Source organism: Barbus barbus, assembly GCF_936440315.1.
Source record: "Barbus barbus genome assembly, chromosome: 19".
Taxonomy (NCBI): Eukaryota; Metazoa; Chordata; class Actinopteri; order Cypriniformes; family Cyprinidae; genus Barbus; species Barbus barbus.
In genome coordinates this window covers 7,799,186-7,826,613 of record NC_136747.1, presented here as the reverse complement: position 1 = coordinate 7,826,613, position 27,428 = coordinate 7,799,186, and the positions used below count along the sequence as shown (strand labels likewise).

Genomic DNA, 27,428 nt, shown 5'->3' with positions numbered 1-27,428 from the left:
ACTCCATAATTCCTGCATGCACGAGATGAGATGGCTGGAATACTCCCCATCTTCTGTCATGAGTCTGAGTGAGTTCACAGAAGTTCACATGGACTGTACCATCATCCATGTTTGCAAATGTTTTCTTCTGCTTTTAAAAGATTACCTAAAGAAGTTCTGTCGTCATTTATGTGATTATCTGTCGCCCTAATGTGGCTCCAAAACCCGAAACACAAAATGAGAATAGGGTGAAATGGGTGCACTATATTCCAAATCCTTTTAAAATATTGGTAAAACTTTATTTCGATAGTCCACTTTAGACATTCTACTAACAAGTAAGTAACTTTGCAACTAAATGTCAACTAGCAGTCATTAGAGTATTAGTAGACTGTCTGCTTAATATCTTCTAACACTTTATTTTGATGGGTCTACAACATACTGATTATCAGAAATTTTGCAAGTATATGTCAACTTTTTCTACTAACCCTAAACCTACCCTAACAGTCTAGTCTGAGAGTTAGTAGACATGTAGGTCCAAATTAATGAGAATTAGTTGACATGTAGTTACAAAGTTACTTATAGTTAGTAGAATGTATAAAGTGGACTATCAAAATAAAGTGTAACCATGATATTATTTATGTGATGAGTAGATTAAAATTAAGTTATAAAACACTGATGGTTTTCCCCTCCAGAAGGAGGTTAATCAATCAAACAGATCAAATCAGTGAGGTAGAGATCTGGATCATTTCACTTAAGTGTGAACTTATCATTCAGACCGGTTTTGTGAGCTGGATTAATTGAATAGACTGTTATTTGTATTTATAATCATTAATGCAGCAATGAAATCTGGTAGAAGAATCACCTCCGTATTTTCATCCATTTTGTGCTCATGTGAAGATCATTGCAATAGCCAGAAACTCGGCCCGCAGTGATCCCACACATAGTTTAGCCAGTCATAACATAACAGAGGTAATTTACATATTCTTAGAGGGCTTAAAGGTACACTAAAAAATATGTATATAATTTTAAAGGGCAAAGAGAGGGTAAAATGCAGTAAGAAACCTTGACTATAGTTCCGTTCACACAAATGATGTTAACTGCTTTATAATGCTTTATAGCTTTATAATGGCAGTGAATGGTGGTCGAGATTTTGAAGCCCAAAAAGTGCACAAATCCATCATAAGAAGTGCTCGACACTGCTCTGGGGGTTAATAAAGGCCTTCTGAAGCGAATCGATGCGTTTGTGGAAGGAGGTAGGCATAGCTTATCTCTGGTGAGAAGTGACGAATGAGGAAGTGCAGAGGAGAGAGAGCAAAACTAAACACCTGTCAGGAATTAGAAGTACAAACGAAGACTTGTAAAGAAAATATCGAAGGATTTCAATATAAGCCATAAGGAGACTGGATTTCCTTTGCTGTAAAGAAAGGATTCTCACCGGAGCTTCCGCTGAACAATAAAATTATTGACACTATCACGAGCTTGAGAATTTAAAGCGGCAGATGTGTGTGTGCTTAGAATAAACTGACGATATCGTCCGCTGGTGTGGAAGCTAATATCATTATCTGTATAGTTATCATTCTTGGTGTGAACGGGGCTTTAGCAGAGTTGACTAGTATTTCCAATTTCGACTAGCAGCAGCAGTTCTGTTTAATCGACTAGTTGACTAGTCTCGCACGTCTCTAGTAAATAATGTTCTTTATTCTCTGTGACAAGTGGGTGGTATTCCTGAATACTGCAGTGTTTCTTCTTTTCTGTAAGCGCCACCTACTGTCAGAGAGGGAAATTGTATTTTCATTCAGAGCGTTTGCCTTTTTTTTTTGTACTAAACAGACATAGAATGTGAAAATCATGCCATGAAAATATTCGTGTTGGTGTGAACAGTCTTTAACATGATAATGTTACATGAATGTAGACTGCCCCCTCTAAGTTTTCACTTGTAATTTGCTCTCATTATGTTGTTAACATTAAGCGTATCAAAAAGTAAACATACTTGACCACTGATAGATTGACTGCAGTCTTTAGCTGTCACACAAGAGCCAAATCTGTCTCAGGAGACGACTTAATCTGTCATCTCTCACATGTATGTATGCATACAAACATATGACCGCTTAAAGAAAGCATTTTAAACTAGCTTTGTGTGCATGTGTCATGCTTCACAGACAGTAGCCCTCATGTGAGCAAACAAGGGAAATGAATCTGAACTCTTAGTTTTGTGTTTGGTTTGTCTATTTGTGTGTAGGGGGGATGGGGAATGGCTTTTTGGAAATCCTCCTTAAATCCTTTCATCTGTAGTGGTTGGACAGACCACATTCCTCATACCGTTCCTGCCTCTTTCATTGCACTCTATTGTTTAAGCCGTCCCACAAGATGTAATTCTGAAATCATACTGGCCTTATTAGCGGTTTATTCCTGTAAGCCAATTTGGCTTTAGCTTGCTGAAAGAGGGGTGCGGGGGAGGACGTATTGTGGATGTTCATTTAAAGAAACAATTAGACTCTGTGAATGGCGGGACACCAATGGAAGCCACGTATATAGGTCAGAGACCTTTAAAACAATAAGCTCCCCCTCACTGTGAGGGCACCTGACAAATAATGGCACTGGAGCGGAGGCCTTATCTCATTGGTTACCGGGAGACTGGTGAGCTGTCATTTACGTTGATCTGATTGGCACGGTCCCAGTTCCACTCTCAGCTGCTGACAGTCAAAAAGTGACGAAGGAGGGAAATAATACTGGCCTGTGTCCAATTACATGTACCATGCAATAAATTATGTACAAAAGTTTGGCATCTGAAGACTTTTTTGCCCCCAAAGACTGTATTTATTTGATCAAAGATAGTAAAATTATGAAATATTATTTCCATTCAAAACAACTTGATGAGTAAAAAGTTCAAAAGCATTTATTGAAATAGAAATATTTTGCAACATTTCAAAAATCTTTACTGTCACTTTAGAACAATTCAATGTATCCTTGCTGAATAAAAGCATTAATTTCTCAAACTTTTGATGGAAAAGCTCTATAATTTTTTGTATGACACAATAGTATGTGACTATAGGGACATGACTATTGATACTCATTTCCTGATTCTGATTTCCTTGAGATCCTGATTCTAGATCGCTACATTTTGGAATATTTCAGTTCCATCTAAAAGTTTTTTTTTTACAGTTATTAAAGGCCTGGTTACATGTCATGCATTTTGAATGTAACACACCAAGAGTTTTATTTATTCATGCATATTTACAAATATTCTTCACATACTGAAATATCCCATATGCAAATGAATGCATAATAAAAAATACTTGGTAACACTTTAGTATAGGGACCCATTCTCACTATTCACTGGTTGCTTATTAGCATGCCTATTATTAATATAATGGCTGTTAATTAGTACTTATAAAGCACATATTCTGCATGACCATATTCTACATCTCTAATCCTACCCAATACCTAAACTTAAAAACTACCTTACTAACTATTAATAAGGAGCAAATTAGAAGTTTATTGAGGAAAAAGTCATAGTTAATGGTTTGTTAATAGCAAGAATAGGACCTTAAAATAAAGTGTGACCAAATACTTAGTAAAAGTATTGTTTAGCTAAATGCATACCTTACAATTCATTTTTCATGTAACCGCTGCTGTAGCTTTTAAATGTTAAAGAGCCAGAAGAGAATAGTTACAAATTTGTTGTGCAAGGGATTGTTGGCAGTAGTAGATGCAAACAGCACTGATGTTCACTTCGTAATCCCCCTATAAACAGCACTGCATTAGGGCACATGTGGCATCTCAATTTCAACATAGTTTGATTTGGGACATAATTCTCGCATTCTGTTTTTATCTGACTTAAGCCAAAAAAATATAAAAAATCCTCAAACCTGCGTTGCCTTTTCAAACAGGATCAATGCATTGAATCCTTTTCTGTTTGGCTGCTGTGTCTGAAATACTCAGCCGAATGTGTTAAGTTGTCGCTTGCCAATTAGCAAAGACTTTTATCTCCAATTGCTTTACAGTCCACTGATTAGTGGGGCGGTCTCAACTAAGTAGCCTTAGGTTAAGTGGTTTGTGTAAGGGCACAATAACGACCAAGCACAACTGTGATGATGGTAGTAATTCTCTTGTTTCTTGTGAGAGAACCTGCATCTTGAACAGCATATTTACATCAAAATATGGTGGTTCATTAGTGTTGTCTACCTAATGATTTTGATTTAGTCTGTAACTCTTTGTTAGATAACAGATTCCAGGGCTCGCAAAATCGCTAGCCTGACGTCCCGGGGCTATTGCATTTTCCAGTCGGGCTAACAAAATGTATCGCTGCCCTGCCCGACGGGATAACTTAAATACAGGGCTCCAAAACGCAGCGCCGATGTCTTTTATGTGAACGTGTGTCTGAAGGGAACCGTCTGTCCTCAGAAAGGCATCTCGGCATTTTCATTTCTTCATGCTTATAAAATGCCTGATAAATCAGCATATATGAGCGCAGTGCTGCTATGTGTACAGCCGTTAACAGAGAAGCTGCTATATTTGCTCCTAAAGAGAGTGATGGAGCGGCATTTCATACACAGAGCCGTAGTTCACCAACAAGCTACGCAATATCACGTTCAATATCACAGGTGATTCATCTGCGATTCTGAGTGCGAATTGCGTAGCTTGTCAGTGATCTACGGCTCTGTGTATGAAATGCCGCTCCATTTGAAAACAGACAGTAATATTTATGTTTTAAATTTAATATAATATGTTTGACTTCTCCCTTGAGAAGCTGAAATTACATTTTTTTTTTTTTTTTTTTTTAAGATTTCTTTGTGTGAAAACTTGTATCTAAACTGTAAATCATGTCATTTTATGGCTTAAAATGTTACTATAGACATTGTCCAACCCCACTCATAGTGTTCATTTTACTTGTGCAGCTCTTAAAAAGGTTAATAAATTGCCTTAAAAACAGCTCTTAAAAAGGTTCATGATTTAAAAAAATTCTGCAGATACCCTGTAAATGGGGAAATAAAATTATTTCATTATTTGTGTATTGAAAATGTTTTTGATTGACATTTAGACTTATCTGATTTTCTATATTTAAAAAAAAAAAGTATTTTTTTTATTTGGGCTAATTACATTTTCAGGCTACCAAAACCTGAAGAGTACCTGCCCGAAGGGCTACCAGGGATTTCAGTTGACCGGCTTTGAGGTCAAAACAGATCCATCTCTCAGCAGAAATCTGTGGGCCACCTGCAAATGTGTGCTGCCGTGCGGTTGAGGAGTTCAGCTGTGAATGTGGGAGAAGCCAGTTAAACCAGATGCTGTTCCTGTAAAGAGAATTGACAGCTTGAAGCGTTTGATGGGACCCCTTGCTGAACTTGCTGTAGCAAGACTGTGTGACCATGAGGTGTCATTATGTTTTGATGATGGAACATAGTTTCATTGGTATTTCTTAGTTCATTCAAAATATTAGATAAAAAGAGAGGAATACTTTGATAAAAAAGAAAGATTACTTTGGCTTTCTGAAACCCAGTATCTGTTTTTTCTGTAGTTAGACCTCATCTGTGTGGGTGAGTGTGTGTTACGTGCTAGACGTGTCTACACGTGAGGGTCATCATGGCAAACAGAGGCAGCGGAGCGAGGCGGAATCTGAGATCTTGGCACACATTTCAGCAGATCTCATTCAGGAAGTGGGTTGTGAAAGGGTGTGTGTTGAGTACAGGTGTGGAAGACCAGCCTCAACCTGCCCAGACCTTCAGAACACTTTCCCAATAACAACAGGAAGAAAGACGCTCGTCCTGATGAGGCATGACTGCCTCATGTGGCCGACACTCCTGGCATCTTGTTGAATCGTTTACTTAAAGACTCCTAATACTTTACCTGCAAGTCTCTGTTTTTGTGTGGGAATGTGACTTGACCCTCACCAAAAGTACACATGAATAAACTTATTTTTTTCAGGAGTTCTAACTTGCCATGAATGCAGTATTTTCTCATTATTTATGAAAAGACTGCAGCATCATTTTCTCTCATAAACCGCAGCATAATTCAAAGCTTAGACTCTGCAGAAAAACAAATTGCAGTGAAAGCATTTTTTGCTGTGGTTTGGAATAATTTTCATCATTGGTTTCTCAACATTGTTTTTGCCTTGCATTGTGAATAGTTCATCCTTTTTGGAAGCTGATACAGTGAAGCAATGTAGTTAAGGTTTCCAAACCAACATCCACTTTCTTCTACATTTACCACTGTTTTTATTTATTTATTTGGCTTATTACAAAAGTACTTGAGTAGTTGCAATATACATGTGACTATTCTTAAACAAAATCTTAAGCTTTGTGAAATGCCAACGGAATGATGGTATAATATTCGAATGATTGAAAATGCTACCATGGTTGTATGGGTTTTAAAGTTAATAATAAAGTTAATGTGACACATTTTAGTTCTGTAACATGACATATTTTAGATTCAAACGGGAGCTACAAGAAAAAAGACACGGCTGGACTTTTATCCACTTGTGATTTGAAAAGTTGTCTCTATATGACAATAATAAAGGATAGGGCTTGAAAAAATAATACGAATTGGTGACCAACTAAAAAGGAAAGTAATTTCATAGGCAGATCAAGTGGAACAGTGTGCTCAGGAATTAAAGAATCTGGGACTAAGAACATTCAAGAAAGTAAATGGATTTAGAATTTTAAGTAAAGTAGTAAACACTTGCTTTATTTCCATAATCCACTTTATACATCATTCTGCTAACTATGAGTAACTACATGTCAACTATCTCTCATTAGAGTATTAGTAGTGCATTAGTAGACTGTTAAGGTTAGTCAAACAAATTGACTGCAAAGTTGCAAAGCTATAGTCAACAGAATGGCTGAAGTGGACCATTAAAATAGTGTTACCAACTGGGGTAAAACATTGAACTTTTTTTCAGTTGTAGAGGCACATTGTGTTAAAAATGTTGTTTAAAAGTGATTTAATTGAATTAACCAGAATACCCAATGTATGTGTGCCTTTTTTTAAATCAAAAGTGGTCTGCGTCTACTTCAACATAAATGCATTTCCCTAGAAGTTACTTAGGTCGACTTGGGTGCAAGGAATCCTTTCACCCGGTTTATCTGATTAGCCTAGTTTTTCTTTCCTCCACAAACCGCTTTAAAGGGACAGATTGCGGGTGTCATTAACACCTTAATCCTCCCTCATGCCTGCACCCCCTCTAAACCCGGTTCTGTATGGTGTCACCCGTGACAGTGAGAGATTAGAGAGCAGATCTGGAACGTCTCATTTAGCAGCTTGTTTGGGGGGTTGGGATCCTCTCAAATGCAGGATGAGTTCAGAGCCAGATGAGGACTCACCCGCTCATCACCGGTGAGTCAAACGCACACCGCATGACCTCTGGGAGTGCTGCAGGAGTACAGTGTAGCAGATAGCAAATCTGTGGATTAAAGGGAGTTTTAGTATCATTGCCCCATCCATTTGCACTGAATGTGCCTCAGTTGGTTTTTTAACGCATCATTTTACTGGCATTGCATTATTAGTAAAATACACCAAAGTGTCATCTTACCACAGTGAAGCAAAAAAAAATCTTATGTATAAAGAGCTGTGCCACAATGTCAAAAGCATCCCACCCCCTCGAAGTATCCCTGCAAATGGCTTAGGTCCTTCTTTTAGTCTAAATCTATGGCAATTGTTTGCCTATTTTATCATCCATCAGACATAAATTGTAAGTTTAATGACTTAGAAACAGACTGCAAACCCAAAGTATGAATACCAATAATGGTGACATTTGTGTTGGCAAACACATCTAATAATAAATCATTTTAAAATTGCATATCCGTAATTACATTGATTCATCAATGGTGCATTACAAGAAAGGGCAAATCTCTGACGACTGTCAGTATAAATCTTTCAAAATGCAATTTTATTTCTTAACTTCTTTTGTACTTGAATGATGATTTCAGCTCATCACAAGTTATCTTGCTTGTGTTGGGAAGAGCTTTTCCACTGTACAGATGGCAACAGGTGCCTATGAACACAAGATTATCATAAACCGAGCATAGCAATGCCAAAGTCTGTTTCTCTCCATTAGTGTCTTTAAAAGAATAGTTCACTCAAAAATGAAAATTATTCCATAATTGACCCATGCTCAAGCCATCCTAGGTGTATATTCTCTTGAATACAATCAGACATATATTAACTAATATCCTGACTCTTTTCAACTTTGTAATGGCATGAGTTTCTGAAGCTCCAAAAAGCACATCCATCCATCATAAAAGTAATCCATACGACTCTAGTGGGTTAACGAATGCCTTCAGAAGTGAAGGTTTTTCGGAAGAAAAATATCCATATTTAAAACTTCATAAACTATTATCACTGACTTCTGACAACTACCGCGTTCTCGAGTTACGACATATGACGTAGGTATAGCGGAAGCAAAGGTGAGAATTATTAATTCCTCTCTTGAATTGTTTGGCTATACTGTAGATTTGTGTTCGTATCCATCTTAAAATGTGCCTCCACATTCGTCAGTTCTCACCTCAGCTTCTGTTATGTCTATGTCATACATCATACGCCGGATGGCTTGAGGGTGAGTAAATTATGGGATAATTTTCATTTTTAGGTGAACTGTTCCTTTAAGGGTCACATCAGCTTTGATCCTGTTACTAGGTCTGGAGACCCCAGCAAAAGCAAGTATCTTTCTCATACAGAATCAAATGAAGAGGTTTCAACCTGGGCAATCTTTTGTCTTTGTTCATCAGGGCTGAAACTGATCAGTTTCCTCTTACTCATGCATATGAGGTCATAAATGTACCACCGACACACACCACAGCGTGAAGAGGGCAACTAGTGCATCCTGAACCATTTTCTGCTTCCTGACTGTCTTCCTCAGTTTCCCACATCTTTTTGTTAGCCCTGCACATACTTCATAACCAAACGTTTACTTTCAACCTCAGTGCTCACTGATGTGTGATCACTGGTAATAGCCTTTATAGGGGAAGTCGTGACCTAATGGTTAGAGAGTCGGACTTGTAATCCAAAGGTTGCGGGTTCGAGTCTCGGGCCGGCAGGGATTGTAGGTGGGGGGAGTGAATGTCCAGCGCTCTCTCCACCCTCAATACCACGACTGAGGTGCCCTTGAGCAAGGCACCGAACCCCTAACTGCTCCCAGGGCGCCGCAGCATAAATGGCTGCCCACTGCTCCGGGTGTGTGTTCACGGTGTGTATGTGCACGTTGGATGGGTTAAATGCAGAGCACGAATTCCGAGTATGGGTCACCATACTTGGCAGTATGTCACTTCACTAAATTCACAAAAAAAAAAAATATTTACATTTCGGTGGACGTTACGTACTGGCAGCCGCAGTGATTATGTCATGTAATAATAGGACATGCTTAGTTATGTGTTGGGCCTAAAGGACTCTTGGCAGTCATGTCCTAAACTTGGCCACACTTTCAGAACATATGGGGAGTGGAGAACAAGTTTAAACACTGAGCATATGTTTTCGTGTAGAGATGGTTTATGTGCAGAGCTGCATTGAGAAGCATGTGAATTGCACAGTGGAAGTACAACCTGTGCATTTGAGCTGGATTCCTCCTTTACCAGGGTAGACTTGGTGGAATGTCTAAAATAACTTTTGTAGTTTGTCTACCTGTTAAAAGCAGTTCTTATGCAACATCGCAAAAAGATGGCAAGGGAGCTTAATCTCCCGTCACAGTCTCCACTCTTTACCGCTGCCTGCTAACTTCTCCCAGATGTGTATGTCAGTGCACTGTGGGTAACACAAGTTAAAACCCGTAGGGGTGTATAGGAGCCTGCACAGAAAGCTCTGCTGAGTGTGCACCCGTGAAGGAGGGGCTTCCTCCTTTAATCTCTCTCAGGGTACAGAGAGAAGCCAAAAGCCATCGCTCCATTCATCCACGGAAATTTGAGTGCGATGCTTTAAAGCAAACACAGACGGACTCTCCCAGGGGGCTCTGTTTGAGAGCCATTACCCCTGATTCTGCACTGCGGTGAACCCTCGAGTACCTGTATCTGCTTTATATGTATATAATCGGATAATATATGCAGTTCACGTTAGACTTCCCTTTCTTTCTCCTGGTAGTTTGGTGATGTTATGGAAATCGACATTCTGTTTGTCAGGGTACTATATGGTCTTCTCATCGCAAGCTGGTTGGTCTCACAGGCAAGGTATTGTCATGCAGAATTGTGTTCACTCAATGGTAATGCACATCACTTTATTCACTCATGACTTCGGTGGATGACTCCCACCAAGAGCATTCTTCACCCGCACGACAGTGAAAGCAAGCACAAATAATAGAACCCAGACAGGAATTTGGGCAGGGTGTTTTGGAAATGGGAAAGTGGATTGCATTGGCAGTTTCTCCAGAACACACAGTAGGAAATGCAGGAGAAAATGTGAAAATAAACGGTGTTGGTAGGCATAATGATTGGTCGTAAAACTCTTTTGAGTCCTGCTTTTATGAGCGTTTGTAAAAAAAAAAAATCCAACAGAACTTGAAAAGGGACCCTTTCAGTGTGCAAGTTAACGAGAGGTGGGACGACATGAACAAAGGCCTGAGACCTCGCCCACTCCTCTTTCCCACACCCACCCGTGGGTGACTGAGGGGGATCGTACCGCTACGGTCAACTGATGAATTATGCTTCAAACATGTTGTGGGTCATCTCGGTTAAGTTGTGAAACAACTTCTGCATTCCTAGTTGAGGCACTGTGTGGTGGAATGTAGGGTTTATTCCTACCAGGCTCGCTCACCACATCTCCAATGACCCCTGACACTGGGACTGGGCCCCTTCCCATGGAGCCTAATCAGGTGACTGCAGTGCCAGGCACAGCATTGAAACATTTGAGCGGTCTATTTCTGAATTACAGCATATAAGAAATTCTTTCTTTGCTTTCTCTGGGCAGAGTTAACTTTTTGTAGGCCTTGTTTGCCTAATCTCTGTGCCTTCATCTCAACAATGCGGTCTTATTATAAAGGGGTCATGAACTGCCTTTGTTTTTTAATTTTGTACTGTTCTCTGAGGTCCACTTATAATTTTATCAAGATTATTACATCGAAAAACATCAGAAATTATTTTGCAGTCTCTGAAGTAAACACCCACTGCACTGCTGTGATTGGCTAACGGTGTACATTCATTCCTCATGGATGGACACTGCTGTTATTTAGGTTTAAAACACACAAATGACTCGATACATATCAAACAATCTGTAGATAAGACAAAGCAATAGTTACACTGTTGTTGCAACATTACTGTCGGATCCAAAATAGGCAGCACAGCATCGTCTTTTAGTTTCAGTCTTTTTGAAAATCACACAATCACTGAAGTTGGTAAGTTCTATATAATACTATGGAAGAAAAGTGGAATATATAAATTTTCTATATAAAAATTCGATTTTGCATGTTGCTTTAAAATTTTGTATGCATCCCAACTCAAGCTTAGTGATTTACTGTCAAATCTGTATACACATGAAATAAACAAGAAATGAAAATCTATGATTAAATGATCTATATTTTAATACCCCCACACACCACCCCCAGTGCTACCAAATCTGCTCCTGGTGCCACCATCTGTAGAACTTAGTGAAAGGTGGCTTAATATTTGAGAGCAGTGGCACCAGCCCCACTATCTACAACGAGCGACAGACCGGAAGTCATTAGTTTCCAATGGAGAGTAGTGCGGTAGCTGCGTGGAGTTACGATCATATGCATATGCAGAAATTTTGGATCCGATTTGAGCTTTGGATGCATTAAAATATCTGAACTTCTGCGGCTAGACCGTATGCAACCGCCCAACCGGATGTGATGTATTCTATTAAAAACAATGACCGTAAGGTTAGAATTACCAATATTTTGTTCACTTTAACATGATTCTTTAAACACTATTTCTGTAAAATGGTCCTTTAGAATAATTATGGCAGAAATAATTATTTTATAATTATTAAATCATTATTTACGTTGTATCAAATCAGTATTTACTGTATTAAATCAGTATTTACGTTGATTAGCCCCATGAAACCTACTGTTTTTATTTTGGGGGTCATTTGTTTTGTGATGATGCATTCATAAAATCATTCATTTTACAATGGTGAATATGCCGTTGCTGCACGACCAGTTTGAAAGTTCTGTGCGACTGCCGCTAGGGGGAGAAATGTGACAGCCGTGTCCGAATGTCGAGTGCAGTGGAAAGGCGGCTTTAGTTTGGAGCCCTGTAGTAACATTCCAAAAGCTGTCGTTTTGGCAGACTGCCTTCAATACAAGCTGTTTTTAGACTAACAACAAAGTTTTGAGTTCTGAAACTTATAGTACAATGACCTCTTATGTCAAAAAAAATTTGTTTTCTCAGTTCATGAACCCTTTAATGCATGTTTTAGGTGATTTTGAAGATATGTTACTTATAGGAGTGGCTAAATATCATGGCAATTCTGGCCATTGGTATAAGGCCATCAAGCCCTTAGCTTTTTGTAGGGGTTTGCAACCACAAGACAAATTATGGTTTGAAAATTGTTTTTCAAAAAGAAAAAGAAAAGTTTTGCCCTCACGTTAGTATTGTAGACATGTCCATAACCCAAATTTCCACCATTTAGTGCCTAAACATTTAAAGAACAGATTTGTGGATTGTGGTTTGCAACATTTGTTTGTATGAAAGAATGTATGAAATAATGATTTGGGCATGTTGTTCAACAGCTATTGACTCAACATCCCTCTCTTTTATGAAAACTGCCAATTAATGAAACCTCTTTGGGCAATATTGTTCCCTTTCTTGAACCTGTAGACTTTGTTTTCTGTCTGGTAGGCACTGGGCCATTCACTTTCCCCTGGAAATGTCTGGAAACTGCCAGCTGTCCTTTGATCACTGAGCTGAATTTGTTTTCCCATCATGCATCAGTGCAGTGAGGATTACTCTGTCAGGAGGAGTTTAGGCTTGGTTACTTAGTGGCTTGCCCTTACTCTCAGTCCCATTGGAGGTTAAAGATTCCACATTGGGTCTATGCCGATAACAGCCTGTACTGGTCACCGGGAGACAGAATGGAAACTGGCTCTTACCCACCTAGAAAATAAAGACTTCTATGTTAGAATACTGTTCATTGACTTCAGCTCACCATTCAACACAATAATCCCACAACAGCTCATAAATAAACTAAACCTGCTGGGCCTTAACAATTCCCTTTGTAATTGGATCCTGGACTTTCTAACCGGAAGACCTCAGTCAGTCCGTGTCGGCAACAACACCTCGAGCACTACCACACTGAGCACAGGTGCCCCACAAGGCTATATGCTCAGCCCGCTGCTCTTCACACTGCTGACCCACGACTGCACTGCCAGGTTCAGCTCCAACCACATCATCAAGTTTGCTGATGACACTACAGTGGTAGGTCTCATCAGCAACAACGGTGAAACGCACTACAGAGAGGAAGTGGCACAGCTGGCTGAATGGTGTGGCACTAACAATCTGTCCCTCAATGTGGGGAAGACAAAGGAGGTAGACTGTCCCGCAGCATCAGAGCCCACTCCGCCAGACTGCTCAACAGCTTTTTCCCCCAGGCTGTGAGAGCCCTGAACTCAAACCACCCCGCCCCCCTCTGAAACCCCATGCAAACCCCTACCTCCTGAAAAAAGGACCCCCCCCAACCTTACCAAAAAACTGTATGGAACTTTTTTGTGCAATTCGAAGTGTGCTGCTACACAGGTGAGTGGGCCTGTACAAACCACCTGTAGTAACACACTCTCCTCTGTGCACTAGACACTTTACACTTACTTACTTTTACTTTTGTCATTTAGCAGACGCTTTTGTCCAAAGCGACTTACAAATAAGAAAAAGTAACTAAAACTAAAAAGTTACAACTCTATAAATACTATCTACCCACATATAAAATTGACACATGCATATAACAACATTTCAATAATAAACATATAAATGAAAACATTCAATAAAAAGCGATACTACTATCCCTTGCCGGTGTCCCTGCCCGGTGGAGTCGCACGGTAGAGTCGATGGTCTTTACACTCTTTGGTCTTCACACTAAGAGGGCTTCACACAACGACTGCCGCGACCGCTGCCGCGGTATAATAACCTTTATTATACCAATCCAACAAATGATCATTTCAATTCAGCTGGACCCACTTTCCTGTTTATCAACTACAAATGGCCAAGCAAGTGCACACACTGACAAGATACACGATACAGTACGAGACCAAACGCGATTTCAGCAACTCTCATCCCAGTAAACAAAATAAGCGTTTCCTAGCAACGACAAATGCGCTAAACACTGAGACAAGTAACTACACTTACGAGCTGATTTTAAACTTCCGCTGATAGACTGCTGCGTGTACACAATCCCACAAAGACTCAGCAACGTATGTATGCTTACATGCTCATGCACTACAAATCATCCTACACTGTTCCCCAACCAGCTGCTTGACTCAAAATGTTTCTCTTTGCACATGTACAGTATTTATGTGAAGCATTCGTACAGTTTTTTTTTTTTTTTTTTTTTTTTTTTTTTTTTTAGGGTAATATAATTTTTTTTAATAGGGTAAATATTTATTAGAGATCGACCGATATATCGATTTACCGATATTTTTCCTGATATTTAAGCATTTTTCCATAGTCGAATATCGGTTTTGTAATATCGGATTCCCCGATAAGCACCGCCATCTTGTGGACGTTTTCAGAATTGCGCGCAGGATCGCAATTGCAGCGCATCTGAGGGGAGACGAGACAGCAACGGCGTGCAGGTACTTGATTTGCTGTAGTTAGTAAACTATTTAATATTACAGTCATTAATGCACAAATTAGATGTATTACATAAATGCCTGATATATAGTTTATGCAACTTGGCTCTAAGAAATATGATAAATAAGATACTCTGTCAAGCCCTGTCCCTATAAAGATATAACTTTGCCTGAAATAACACAGCCATGAATTACCACATGTTGGAAATAAAAGCGCTGAATTTAATTCTCTCTGTGGTCTATTAGTCTCGTGAAGTCGGAGTTACGTAGATAATCCGTCAAGTCCTCTCCCAATAAAGACGTAACTTTGCATGAATTAAATAATACAGCCATGAATGATTGCATGTTGGAAATAAAAGCATTGAATTTAATGCTCTCTCTGTTGTCTATATGCTCATCATTAGTCTCGTGAAGCCGCTTTCATATTGCAGTTCACTCAGCGGGTTGATGCTCAAGAAATGGTCAGCACGGCCACCGCATGTAACTTTTAACAAGATTCACTTTTTTGAAGCACCCTAAATTGTATTAACACTTACTATATAACCATTATTTCGTTTATAAACATCTAAATTAATACAACTCTATGGAAATTAATTATTTATTATCTCCGCGATCGATCGCAGTTTGAGTAGCCTATAGTTCTGTGTAAATGCATAGATAAACCGCGCTGTCAGCAGCATAATTTAGAGCATGCCAGTTGAGAAATGCAATAAAATACAATGCTTGTTATATTCCAATATTCCAGAGAATATATTCCGTGAATTAACATTATCCAGTGAATTATTCTTCACTCTTTATCCTATTAAACAGCTTATAAACCTACTAAAACTGTAGTTAAAAATGAAGTTGATATGACTCCTGTCCTTTATTTATTTTCTCCATTTGAAAACATTAGACTTTCTATGTTCATTTTGCTTACTGCTAAGTGTTGCTGCTAAAGCTTTTTATAAATCAAATGTTTTTTATTGTTGTAATACGAAGATTAAATTTAACATGACAGGGCTCTAGACTGCGACCAAAATGGTAATTGTTTGCGAGTTAAAATTTGACGTGGTCGCATTTGTACGAGTGCCAGGTCTGCGCTACTCCAAAGCGTCTGCTTCATACAGCGCACGCTGCCAGCCGCAGCACATTATAGCAGGAGTCAGATTTCACTGATCATGTGAAGAGAGGTGCTTTCAGCGCGAGCGCTTCGTGGGTAGAGCCTGGTTTATACTCGCCGCGTCAGCACGAGCGTGAAGGTGCGCATCGCGGATGGAGCGCAATGGATGGTTTTATTTTCAAACTAAAGTAAAAGACTGCGTAAAAGACCGCTTCTTAAACCAGAGAAGGTGAACATGGTGGTATCCTTGTAGAAAAAACATGCAAGTCCTGTCAGCTAAAGCCAGTTTAGTTTTACTTTACTTTTTGTTTTCGTTTTTAGAAGCTTGTTATCTTTGCTGTTTACCTCACGTTATGCTATGGAGGCTTTCCTTAATTTAAAAATATATATATATTAATATTTATTTGCTTCCTCAGAGTTTGCTAAACATTCTGTAATATACTCGGTATATAGTACAGCATGTGGTGTGTCCTATGCCATGCCTCGTCTTATTCGTTTTTGTTGATAAATGTTATGTAAGATAGTTTGTCATTGTCAACGTACTGTTTTATTGTTGTTGCGCTTTTTAATTAAGAATAACAATGAATCCGTCTTTTGTTTTAGTCTTAAAAAGTGAAAGGTGTATAGATATAAGCAAAACAGACAATGATCTTTTCTTGTAAAATGTGACACCAAGATCGCAAATTTGAAAGTAAAAAGCGCACGAAAAAAGGAATTCCTGTTCACAAAATTTAAATCACAAATAATACAGATGAAAAAGAACGAGTTGAATGTTGAACACTTTCGTTACCATATAACTATAAACTATGATAAAAGTTCATCAGCATGCATTGATTAATCAAATGTTGTAGCAAAAACAAAAAACAAATTGCAACCAAATTATGTGCTCGTGCGCGAAAGTGAGATCAGTGGGAAGAATGAGTCTAGAGCCCTGCATGAAAGACTGCTAATTCTCAAAACATTTTTTGTTAAGATGACTGAAAGGAGGAAAAACCAAAGTGAAGTATGGACTTACTTCACGCAGTCATTTATTTACTTTATAACAGTAAATAAATATCGGTTCTGCATATCGGTTATCGGGCACATAGACATGCAAAGAATTGGTATCGGTATCGGTTATAAAAAAAATCAATATCGGTCGATCACTAATATTTATATATAGTATACTTATAGTTAAAATCTGTCAGTAGGTTAGTTGTGTATAGGTTTATAGGATTTTTTTACGTCATTGTTGTATGTCTGTATTTATGTAGCACTGTGGTCCTGCGAGGCACGACATTTCGTTCCACTGTATGTCAACTTGAACTTGAACTTGAGGGTGGACATTTGGAGAACAGTACCATCCTAATGAAGGCCAGAAGCAGAAACACTTCAATGTGTTTCCTATCAAGAGACTTGCAGTTGTGGCTGAAATTCCAGGACATAATAAAACCCTGTCTGGACTCAATCAAAATAATCAGGCCACCAAACTAAGAACAACTGTGGCTGGATGCTTTGAGGAAAATTCGGAAGCTTTGTAAAAGCATTTTTAAAAATTGATTTGAAAGTAATTGAACAGAAGGTGGGCATTTTCTTGCCTGTATTTCCCTGAGAAATCATGCTGGGAAGTCAGTTAAACTTGCACTGGAAACTATACCTTATATCCACAACGAACAGTCCAGGTGTGGTTGCTGTCTGACTCAGCACAGAGGGGGATGTTTTTGAAGCAGGTTTTGTTAGTGTTCAAAGAGAAGCCTTATTAAAACACTCCGTGCTCCTGAAGTTATATTCTATCATTAGCCTCACAAGTACCTCACCCCGTCCCTATGGGGGCATTTCGATAATGCATTTCTGTTTTAAGATGATGTGTCAGTAGGACTTGTGATCACACTTGATCTCTTAATCTACAAGCTCCAGTAACAGAGTTCTTACAGCACATATCAGAGTACATCAGAACATGCAGATACCTTTATCGCTGCTGAATACTTTCAACAAAGACCGTTGTGTTCTGTCACTAGTTGAGGGTATGTTTTTGTAATGATGGCCTCAAAGGTGGCCTCATGTTTTGCGTTAAATTGCCAGAAAAAGCATGTTACATCATAATCCATGGAGCATCTGAGGGGTATAAACCGTCTAGCAGGTCTGATTAGATTTGCATGCTTGTCCTCATCAACTTCATATGAAGCTTTACTTTCCAACAGTACTAAGGCTGAAGTTTAACAAACTGATCCAATCTCTTGCTTTACCATGTTTCTGTACATACTTGAGCTTAAGCTTCGATTGCAAAAGTATTAACATTTGTCATTCTTGTTTACTCTTGCAGAAGAGGTTGACTACAGCAACTTTGGCACCAGCACTCTGACCCGGAAAAAGAAGGCCGTGGTCACTCTTCGCAACGACCTGAACCGCAAACGGCCCCACATCCGCATTGGCATGCCTCAGGATTTCCGTCCCGTGTCGTCCATTATTGACGTGGACATCCTTCCTGAATCTCACCGGAGAGTTCGGCTCTACCGGCATGGCTCGGACAAGCCCCTGGGATTCTACATCCGTGATGGAACCAGTGTCCGTGTCACGCCCCACGGCTTGGAAAAGGTCCCAGGTATCTTCATTTCCCGTATGGTACCTGGAGGCCTGGCCGAGAGCACGGGCCTGCTGGCCGTCAATGATGAGGTCTTGGAGGTCAATGGCATAGAGGTGACAGGAAAAACATTGGACCAGGTGACTGACATGATGATCGCAAACAGCCACAACCTTATTGTGACCGTGAAGCCAGTGAACCAGCGCAACAATGTGGTGCGCAGCAGTCGTATCTCAGGCAGCTCGGGTCAGTCATCCGACAGCAGTGGTTCGGTGGGATACCCCGCCATCACCGCTCCTACCGGTGCCACCGCCATCTCTCATGGCTACAGTCCAGAGGATCTGGAGAGTGACGAGGAGTCGGACATCGTAATTGAGAGCAACATGAAGCGGCCATCGCGGCGCTCCAATGCATCGGTGGCTTCAACCGCATCCCGGTCCCAGACGCAAACGACCACCATGACCCCTCCCAGCCCTCCTACGCGACCCCAAACGAGGCCGCCATCCACCGTGTCCACAGCCTCTTTCCACTCTCAACCGAGCTTTAACGGCACAGTGCACAATAATTTGAGTTACAAGTTGCACAAGGACCTTACCCTCCAACACCACCCCTACCACAGCAGCAACCCTGCCATGCGGGAGAGCAACGGCAGCCTACACAAAATCCTCAGCAGCATGAGGACAGACCCCCGTCACAGCCTGGTTTTACCCAGAGGAGGGGTGGAGGAGGATGGCACAGTCATCACTTTATAATACATAGTCACATAAAATCCAGCCATCCCAGAGACTCTGCCTTTCAGCCTGGGACATCAGACTTGACTTTGAACCTCACCAAACTTCAAGGGATTCAGAAAATGAATAATTTAACAGAAACAATATCTACAATTTTATTCTTTTAAATGTTTGCTTTCCCTGTGTTGTAATGTCAAAAATGTTTCAGATTTAGTGGTATGTGTCTCTTTTTCTAAGCAGAGCCACTTTTTTTTTTATCTTTGTCTATCAGTGTTTCTCAGTTTAGAGGTTAATTTTAATCATGTTACCTAAATATCTCTTGGGACCAGAAATTGGGTTTAGACCTGTGCGTACTGTTGGCTTCTATTTACGGTTTGTATTTGAAAACCAACATTTGCCACCCGGTGTAATAGAAAAGCCAGTTGCATTAGGCAAATGACGACAAAATTAATTTACATTTAATCCAAAACACAAACTTTTGTTTGCCTTGCCCAATCCAAGTTAATAACTGAATAGTATTAATATTAATCATGATTTTTAGTAATAAATATGTACGTTTAGTACATTTTATATGCACTAAATTTACTATTTGGCAGATACCCTCAGAATGTTGATTTCCAAATATATGAATATCACTTCTGTCAGCATTCAAAAAAGGCTTCTTCTTTTTTTCTTTTTTTTTTTAATTGTGGAAAATTTGTTTGGACAAGATCATCTCAGTTAAAATATCGTAAAAAATCACTGTAAGACATTAACTATCATGTTGACTTTGGTCTTGTAGGGTTTCATTTGACTGCAGTTGAGTGTAATGGGTCATCAAATATAAGTATTTCACACATGTCTTCTTGAAGACCTTTTGACTTCGGGAGTCCAGCGGAATGAGAGTCTGTTGGGTCTCTCTCTGTTTAGTCCGTACATATATTTTCTGTCACCTCACTGTTAATGAAGCCTCACCTCTGACCTCCACTCAAATCCCCACAACAGAACAGAATGCTGTCTCATAGTAGTCAGTACTCAAAGGGATAGATCACCCCAAAATAATAATAAAACAAAATTCTATCATTTACTCACCCTCAGGTTGTTCCTGTATCTGTATGAGTTTATTTCTTCTGTTGCAAGATGTTTTGAAGAGCCAAACAGTTGACGAGAGCCATTGACCTCCATAGGATTTTTTTTGTTTGTTTTTACAGTCACTGGCTACCATCAGCTGTTTGGTCACCAACATTCTTCATAGTATCATCTTTTGTGTCCAACAGAAGAAACTTGTACAGGTTTGAGGGTGAGTGAAAGATGATTTTTTTTTTTTTTTTTTGGAGAACTGTCCCTTTAAGTCCAGTCAAACTTCAGGTATTAAATGGATAGTCTTATATCATCCTGTTATACAGTGGGAACACACAGTTTATACCCAGTAATTTTGTTTATAGAGAGAGAGTCTGTGGAATAATTGTTGCATATAATTTAAAACCACTGCGGATGTACCTTCTTCTGCCTTTAGGTTGACTGCATCGTTTTTATCTTCTTGAACAAAGACTTACCTTCATATTCACCATTTTTGTGCCTTACTGCCCCTCCTACAGACATACTTCCCTCAAACAGACTAAGTATTTGGATCTGACCACTGGAAATATTTTCATTTTGGTAAAAGCAAGGACCTGGTATAACACGTGCGTGTGCGAGTCGAAATGCATTTGTTGTGAGTCGCCATCTGCTGGTCACTGCCTGAACTGCGTCTCTTTTACTGAAAATCACATTATTTGTTTTGCATTAATACTTTTTCATTCGTATCACTGTTGATGGCTTGGTTCGTCTATGTGTATTCATTAACAATAAATAAAATTAAAAGAAATCCAAAACAAGACGAGCTAAAAAAGCACATTACTAAAGAAAAAGGGTACAACATTGTCTTAAGTCAGTCGTGTCAGGACAGTTTTAGTGTCATATTTATGCTTTAACGCAATACATCTCAGTGTCTAAATGATCATCACAGCCAGGCAGTCAAACCACATTTAAAATGGTAGTTTAAAGCCTTTTCAGTACAAAAAAATACATGTGAATATTGTTTTTACTGATGTCAGTCGTTTTTTAAAAAGTGCATAATAAAATTCAGAGATGGATAAAATGCATTTTGTTGTTCTTTCATTGCTTGATTTTATGACCAACAATCAGAGATCTATTCCCATGTCAATATGAGCTCCTAAAAACACACACACCCCTGTTGTGTTTGCGCACACTTAGCAAATAAAGCTCATTCTATTCTATATTTCACAAACAATGGTTTTGTGGCCCAGGGACACAAAAAACAGTCATAAGTAGCACTGGTATATTTGTAGCAATAGCCAACAATACACTGTAATTTTTCTTTTATGCCAAAAATCATTAAATATTAAGTAAAGATCATGTTCCATGAAGCTATTTTGTAAATTTCCTACCGTAAATATATAAAAACTTAATTTTTGATTAGTAATATGTATTGCTAAGAACTTTAAAGGTGATTTTCTCCAAGGTTGTGTCTCATCCAAATATTGTCCTATCCTAACAAAGGATTTCATTAATTTTTATTAACAAAGGATCATTTGGTCGGCTTTCAGATGATGTATAGATCTCAATTTCAAAAATGTGACCCTGGTTTTGTGGTGCATGGTCACATATAGGCCTATCAATATCATCATTGGACAGGAAACGCCATTGTCGGCTAATCGCATATAAAATTATAAATATATAGATATGATAATTTAAAAATTACATCATATAAAATGAATACTTTTACATAATCTATCTACCGTGTTTTTTTAGTTTGAACCTTGATGTCACATGACCAGCATGTGGCTGAGCCGTTCTCTGATTGGCTGTTAAACCCGCGCATGCGCACATGCTGCTCTGCGTTCACTTCCACATAAACAAGAGCAGTGCAGCGTACAGCGAAACATGGAGCATCGCTTTGACAGGGCGGCAGCAGTGCTGTCACCGCTGGAGGAGTCCAGCGCGGAGGTGAGCAGAGACAGCGGCATCGTGTCCCAGAGCGCCAGCAGCTTGTCTATGCTGAGCGAGGCCCTGAGCAGCGGCACTGTGTCTCAGAGCCCGAGCTTCGGCGCTGCAGTGGCCCAGAGCCCGAGCTCAGCAGCCGGAGAAGCCCAGCCGGAGCAGACACGAGACGACGAGCTCCTGAGACACACCGCCATCACTTACTCCTCCTATATCAGAGCCAACGCGGAGGAAGAGGTAAAGAAACAAGAATGTTGTGACTGCTTAATATATAATAATGCCCAAACACCAATATACTGTACACACACAAATCAAATCAGGACAGAAAAAACTGAAATATTATATTATACAGCTTGGTTAATATAATATATTATTACGTGAGATAGTATGCTGTTCTTCTGAATATTAGCACAGCTGTGTTTTGGACATACTACAACATAAATGTGCTATTGCTATCCAACAGGTATTTAAACAAGAATAATATATATACACTATATATAGTATTTTCAAAGCACATATAGAGTTATTTCTATCTTTTGCTTAAGTGAGTCAATAGAAAATATCAGTTTTCATTTCCAAACATTAATTTTGCCATTAATTGTAATAATCCAGTGAGATTTTTGTCTGACAGCAGCCAGTGCTGCACACAGAGATCTGATCTGATCATCATCCAGTCTGTCTGAATGACATGAAGAAACTGAGACAGACTAAATCCAGAAGATCAGTGGAGAACAACATCTCCAAGATGCTTCAAGAAAACTCCCTGGAAAACTCTGCACAAGCTGCTTTAAACATGCTCGCACCAAATCTTAGTTAATAGAAGTTAATTGATCAAGAAAATCTAGTTATGACATTAATTTTGACAGCATTTGTACACAAGTTCCTAAAACTTTTAACAGTACTGTAGCTTTGCAGTAGGTTTCTTGAAGCATCAGCATGTCTGAAAATGTAAACATACAGTGAGTTGGTAGTGTTTCAGTATTTGTCTCATTCTGCTTGTCTATGTTAATTATAAACTGATAAATTATATATCTTGAATGCCATGTAAGTAGCTTTGGATAAGCCATATTTATTTAAAGTGCGTTAGACATGTTGGCTTTCAGTATATAGTTACTCCTATAAGTATAATATCAGATTCCTCACAAAACACTTTGTTTATAATGCTAATTGTATAAGCACAATCCTGATCAAAGTCCTGCATGTAGATAAAGAGAATCAAGTTAAATGATACCACATCTCTGTATTTTTTAAACCATGGTTGTTTGAGAAAGTATGTGAACCTGAACAATGTATGAAGAGATAATTGAAGTCAGTTGTTTCAGTTCATGTGATTTTAGCACTTCTGCTCTGTTGAAGAACATGAGCCTGGGTTTGGCCATTACTCGGTCTAAAAAGGTTGTTAACTAGGCTGGAAATGATTGCAAAACTTTTCTTTTTTTTTAAAGAATTGAATGGAGAACAATATTAAGACATTTAAAACCACTGTTACGTTGCATGGGAGTGGTTTTCTAACAAAACTCGCTTAAAAACAGGTCATATCACAAAGAAACTCTGGCTGAGGAGGGTATATGCTCCTTCACTGATGGAGAATACAGAAAATTTGGAGAAACTTAGCATTACATTATTTTGTTCACCAGTGGATTTTCTGCAGTGAATGGGTGCCGTCAGAATGAGAGAACTTTTTGATGACCAACTAAAAGTCTGTATGCTCGTCTTGTTGGAGCACAGTGTAGTTACTGTTTCCGGCATAATTTGCTAAGTGTGATATGGGATAAAGAAAGACTTCTGAATCATGTTGAATTCCTGACACACGACTGCTTTTTGAATTCTTTATGCTCTTGTTATTTTACAAATTAGTATGTGAAGCAAGTGTTTGTCCTTCTAAATGTTTAAATAGCATTATATTTACAGTATATTTGTCTTGACGCTTGTCATGTATTTGCTCTGTAGGTCCTGTGCTTCGAGAAAAGCCTGGAGGAAATGCTGACAAGAGTCGATGAGTTTGTTGGTATGCTTGATATGGTAAGATCGATAGTTTCTGCCATTCTTTGAAGTTGTTTTAACTAATTACTGAAGACCGTGCTCAATGCAAAGCCACACTTACGACATGAAAATGTTTAAATTCAGCATGTAACCACTAAGCAATTTTGTTAACTCAAACTTTTTAAAATCATTTTTCATCATTTGAAATAAAGCTTAAATCAGCTGTAAATGTTGCTTTGGCAACTAACTGAAATAAAATGGGTGTAAGCTGAAGCAACACGCTTACTAAAACTAAAGAAAATTACAGTAAGGTAGGAAAAACTATTTAGAAAAAAAGCACATTGCAAAATTAACAAAAACTAAAATGAAATACATATGCAGCAAAGTTATGTTCAGAGTTTGGTAGCAACTGATTACATTACATCAGATTCCAAAAATGTAATACTTGTAGGCTAATTAGATTATATTACATTTTAAAATGCTTTAAGTTACTTTTTTATTTACGTGACTACATATTATTCACATATCAAGGAATTATTAATTATTTATTGAATCTGCCTAATTCTTCTAAACTCTCAAACTCCCTGCAGTCGCTTCACGAAGCCCAGTTTAGGAAAATGAGATGTAAAATTTAATGCATTAAATTAATAACGAGTTAATTTAAGTTAATAACGATTCTAAGCAAATTCTTAAAACACTATCTAGATTCTAGGAAATACTGGCCTTTTATATGAAGTATCCAAATCCATTAGTAGAATAATGGCAGATATATAAACAAACATAAATAAACACAATTCAAATTTGATTCCACTATAAACTTTGTTCCACAGCAGTGTTAGTTAACTTTGACTGCCATAAATAACTACCCCCCATTAAACCCCTGCTTTAATAACCACTGTGACCAAAGGTGTTGAACTGACAAACCTGCAAAGACATTAACAGGGTTTTTTTTAATAGATACGCAACGACACCTCACAGGTGGTCAATGAGAACTTACCGCAGATACAAAGAAAATCTGAAGAGATGAGAGAGATTTACCGAAAAATTGACAAGTTGGAGGTAATAATAACTTAAATGCTATCATTAAACCATGGTGATGAATGGACATGTTTGTTGTTGTTTCAAGAGTACGGTCTAATTCTCAGGCCTTTGTCAAAATGGTTGGAGCCAATGTCAGTGCAATGGAGGAACAAGTAACTCAAGTCGAAGGTGAAGTCGGGACCCTACCAGGCACCTTCAAAAAGTTCTTCCGCACAATGGCAGTACCAGGTTTTTTAAATGTGAGCTCGTTATATATACACATACATGCCTGCCATATTATTTGGCATACTTGAAAATTGTACAATGGTAAGAAATGTTTACTTACTCTTTTTGTTTCTCTACAGAAACCTGCTAGCCCAAGAAGGCAATCACAAAAACATCAAGAGCTTCCCAGTGTATTTAGGACAGAAGAATACTTTAAACCTCAGTCTGAGCAGTAAAAGAGACGTATTGACTTCATGAAGTACCAATCAATACCAGGCTTCTCCAACATCAGCAGTGCTGCCTGCTTTCCGATGCAAACACCTGGGATTGCTAACACAAACATATCTCGGTCACTTTATCTGCAACTTATTCAATGAATCCTGATCGAAGCCAACTGTTATTTTAGTAGGCAGTCTAATGGCAGCTAGTTTTATAACAAACAGAAGCTTTGGTTTTAAATAACTAATTTTTTTCCTGAAGTGCCTCTCCAGGAAGTCTGACACTCTTTCTTATAAATGGGAAAGCATGTTTGAAAAATGTCAGAACATTAGTTGAAATGTTTCTATGATTTTTACTCCTACTTGTACATAATTTTACAGCTTTATAATTTTTTTGCCCTGAGTCTTTTCTTCCAGTGCTTGAGATCTATTTGCACTACTTTCACTGTTGCTATTTATCACTGATCTATCTTATTAAGGTGTCTGGCACATGTTGACAATGAACCTGTAATGAATTCACATAACCAGTGTAAACGACTTATTATGGGTTATTATGTAGCATTCAATGCCGCACTCCTCAGCCAAACAATCGCCACAATAAACATTGTTTGTAATGGACCATTTACTTTTATATTTAAATGTCCATGGCCAGTTGCGTTATGCCAATTGTTACATAATTGTGACTAATGATTGTCTATTTGTAATAAATTTCCAAATGTAGCCTATCATAAAGTGACTACATTACTGATCAAAAGTTGTCATTGGTCAACTGAACATCTTTGTAGAAAGTCTGACAGAAAAGTTTAACCACTTAACATTAATGCATCTCTAAAGATACAAGAAATCATTTAAGCGTTCATTCATATTATATTGGTTGAAAGAAATGATTCCAGTAACTCCACATGGTCACACCGAATGCATTTTTCATGTGTAAGGAAATGGGCTGTTTCACTACTAGGACCAGTTTCTCAATATACTTGAGTCAGATTTTAAAAGCGTCATATGGTGTGTGAAATGCAACATTGCTTTGGTCCAAAATACATTCAATGTCTACATCTTTCAAATGACTTGAATTATTGTCTTACTTGGTCACAAAAACCACCAAAACTACAGGCCAATTTACACATTTAAATGTTAATTTCAAAACTGTTGAACTCAAGTTCAAAACCATAACTAAGACAGCCATCTACAGTTTCTACATACATGATTACATTGTTGAAAAATGTAAATTATTGGCCAGTGATATATTAACTCCTGGATTTAAAGTATATCCTACTTTATCTGAATAATACACTCACATAAAGCAATATATACTCCTAAATGATCTGGCTGCGTCTGTTCTTTAATGTGCGCATTGTCAGTAAATCACACGCAGAATTTCCCCCTATCATCGGAGCTTTTATGGTTTGCGCTCTAATGCTATAATCTAAGTTTAGTAAATCTGGCCCTTAAAGTGTACCTCTAGTTGCACTACATCCGCACCATTAAAGTGCATTAAGCACAAAATTAGTTGTTCCAATTTAGCAGACTTTAAGTATACCAGTATAGTATACCAAAAGTAAAATTGCTGTGTTTATTTACTAAACGCATACATTTATATTTAGTCATTTAGCAGATGCTTTATTCAAAGCGACTTACAAATGAGGACGATAGAAGCAATCATAATTAACAAAAGGACAATACTACTAAAATGACAAACAAATGACACAAGAATCTAAACCAAACCAGCCTAACAGGCACAGATGCACAATGAAATCTATACATTAATGACACTTTGCGCCTGACCTTGGCATCTGTTGACTCGAGCGCTTTAAGACAGCAAACAGTTTGTCTGAAAGATTCAGTCCAATAACCGCAATCCTTGTGACAAGCTTAAAGCTCCTCTTAAGAGCTCCAGCATCTTGACAGCTTGAGA

At 38.5% G+C, this 27,428-nt stretch overlaps 2 protein-coding genes across 2 annotated transcripts in view; both read left to right on the top strand.

The window, feature by feature from the left end:
* LOC306885063 (partitioning defective 6 homolog gamma-like) overlaps window positions 1–21,201 on the top strand; it is a 47,455-nt gene extending 26,254 nt beyond the window's left edge. The window contains exon 3 of the mRNA XM_079441393.1: window positions 18,097–21,201. Coding sequence (XP_079297519.1) covers window positions 18,097–19,106 — 1,010 coding nt within the window. The 3' untranslated portion in view covers window positions 19,107–21,201. The remainder of the gene's footprint in view (window positions 1–18,096) is intronic.
* Window positions 21,202–21,888: 687 nt separating this feature from the next.
* On the top strand, window positions 21,889–26,831 carry LOC306885064 (biogenesis of lysosome-related organelles complex 1 subunit 4-like). Its single transcript, XM_079441394.1, has 5 exons — window positions 21,889–22,304; window positions 24,018–24,089; window positions 25,008–25,109; window positions 25,196–25,330; window positions 25,436–26,831. Exons 1-5 carry the CDS (start codon window positions 22,011–22,013, stop codon window positions 25,529–25,531), a joined length of 699 nt encoding a protein of 232 aa, XP_079297520.1. The 5' UTR covers window positions 21,889–22,010; the 3' UTR covers window positions 25,532–26,831.
* Window positions 26,832–27,428: the final 597 nt, after the last annotated feature.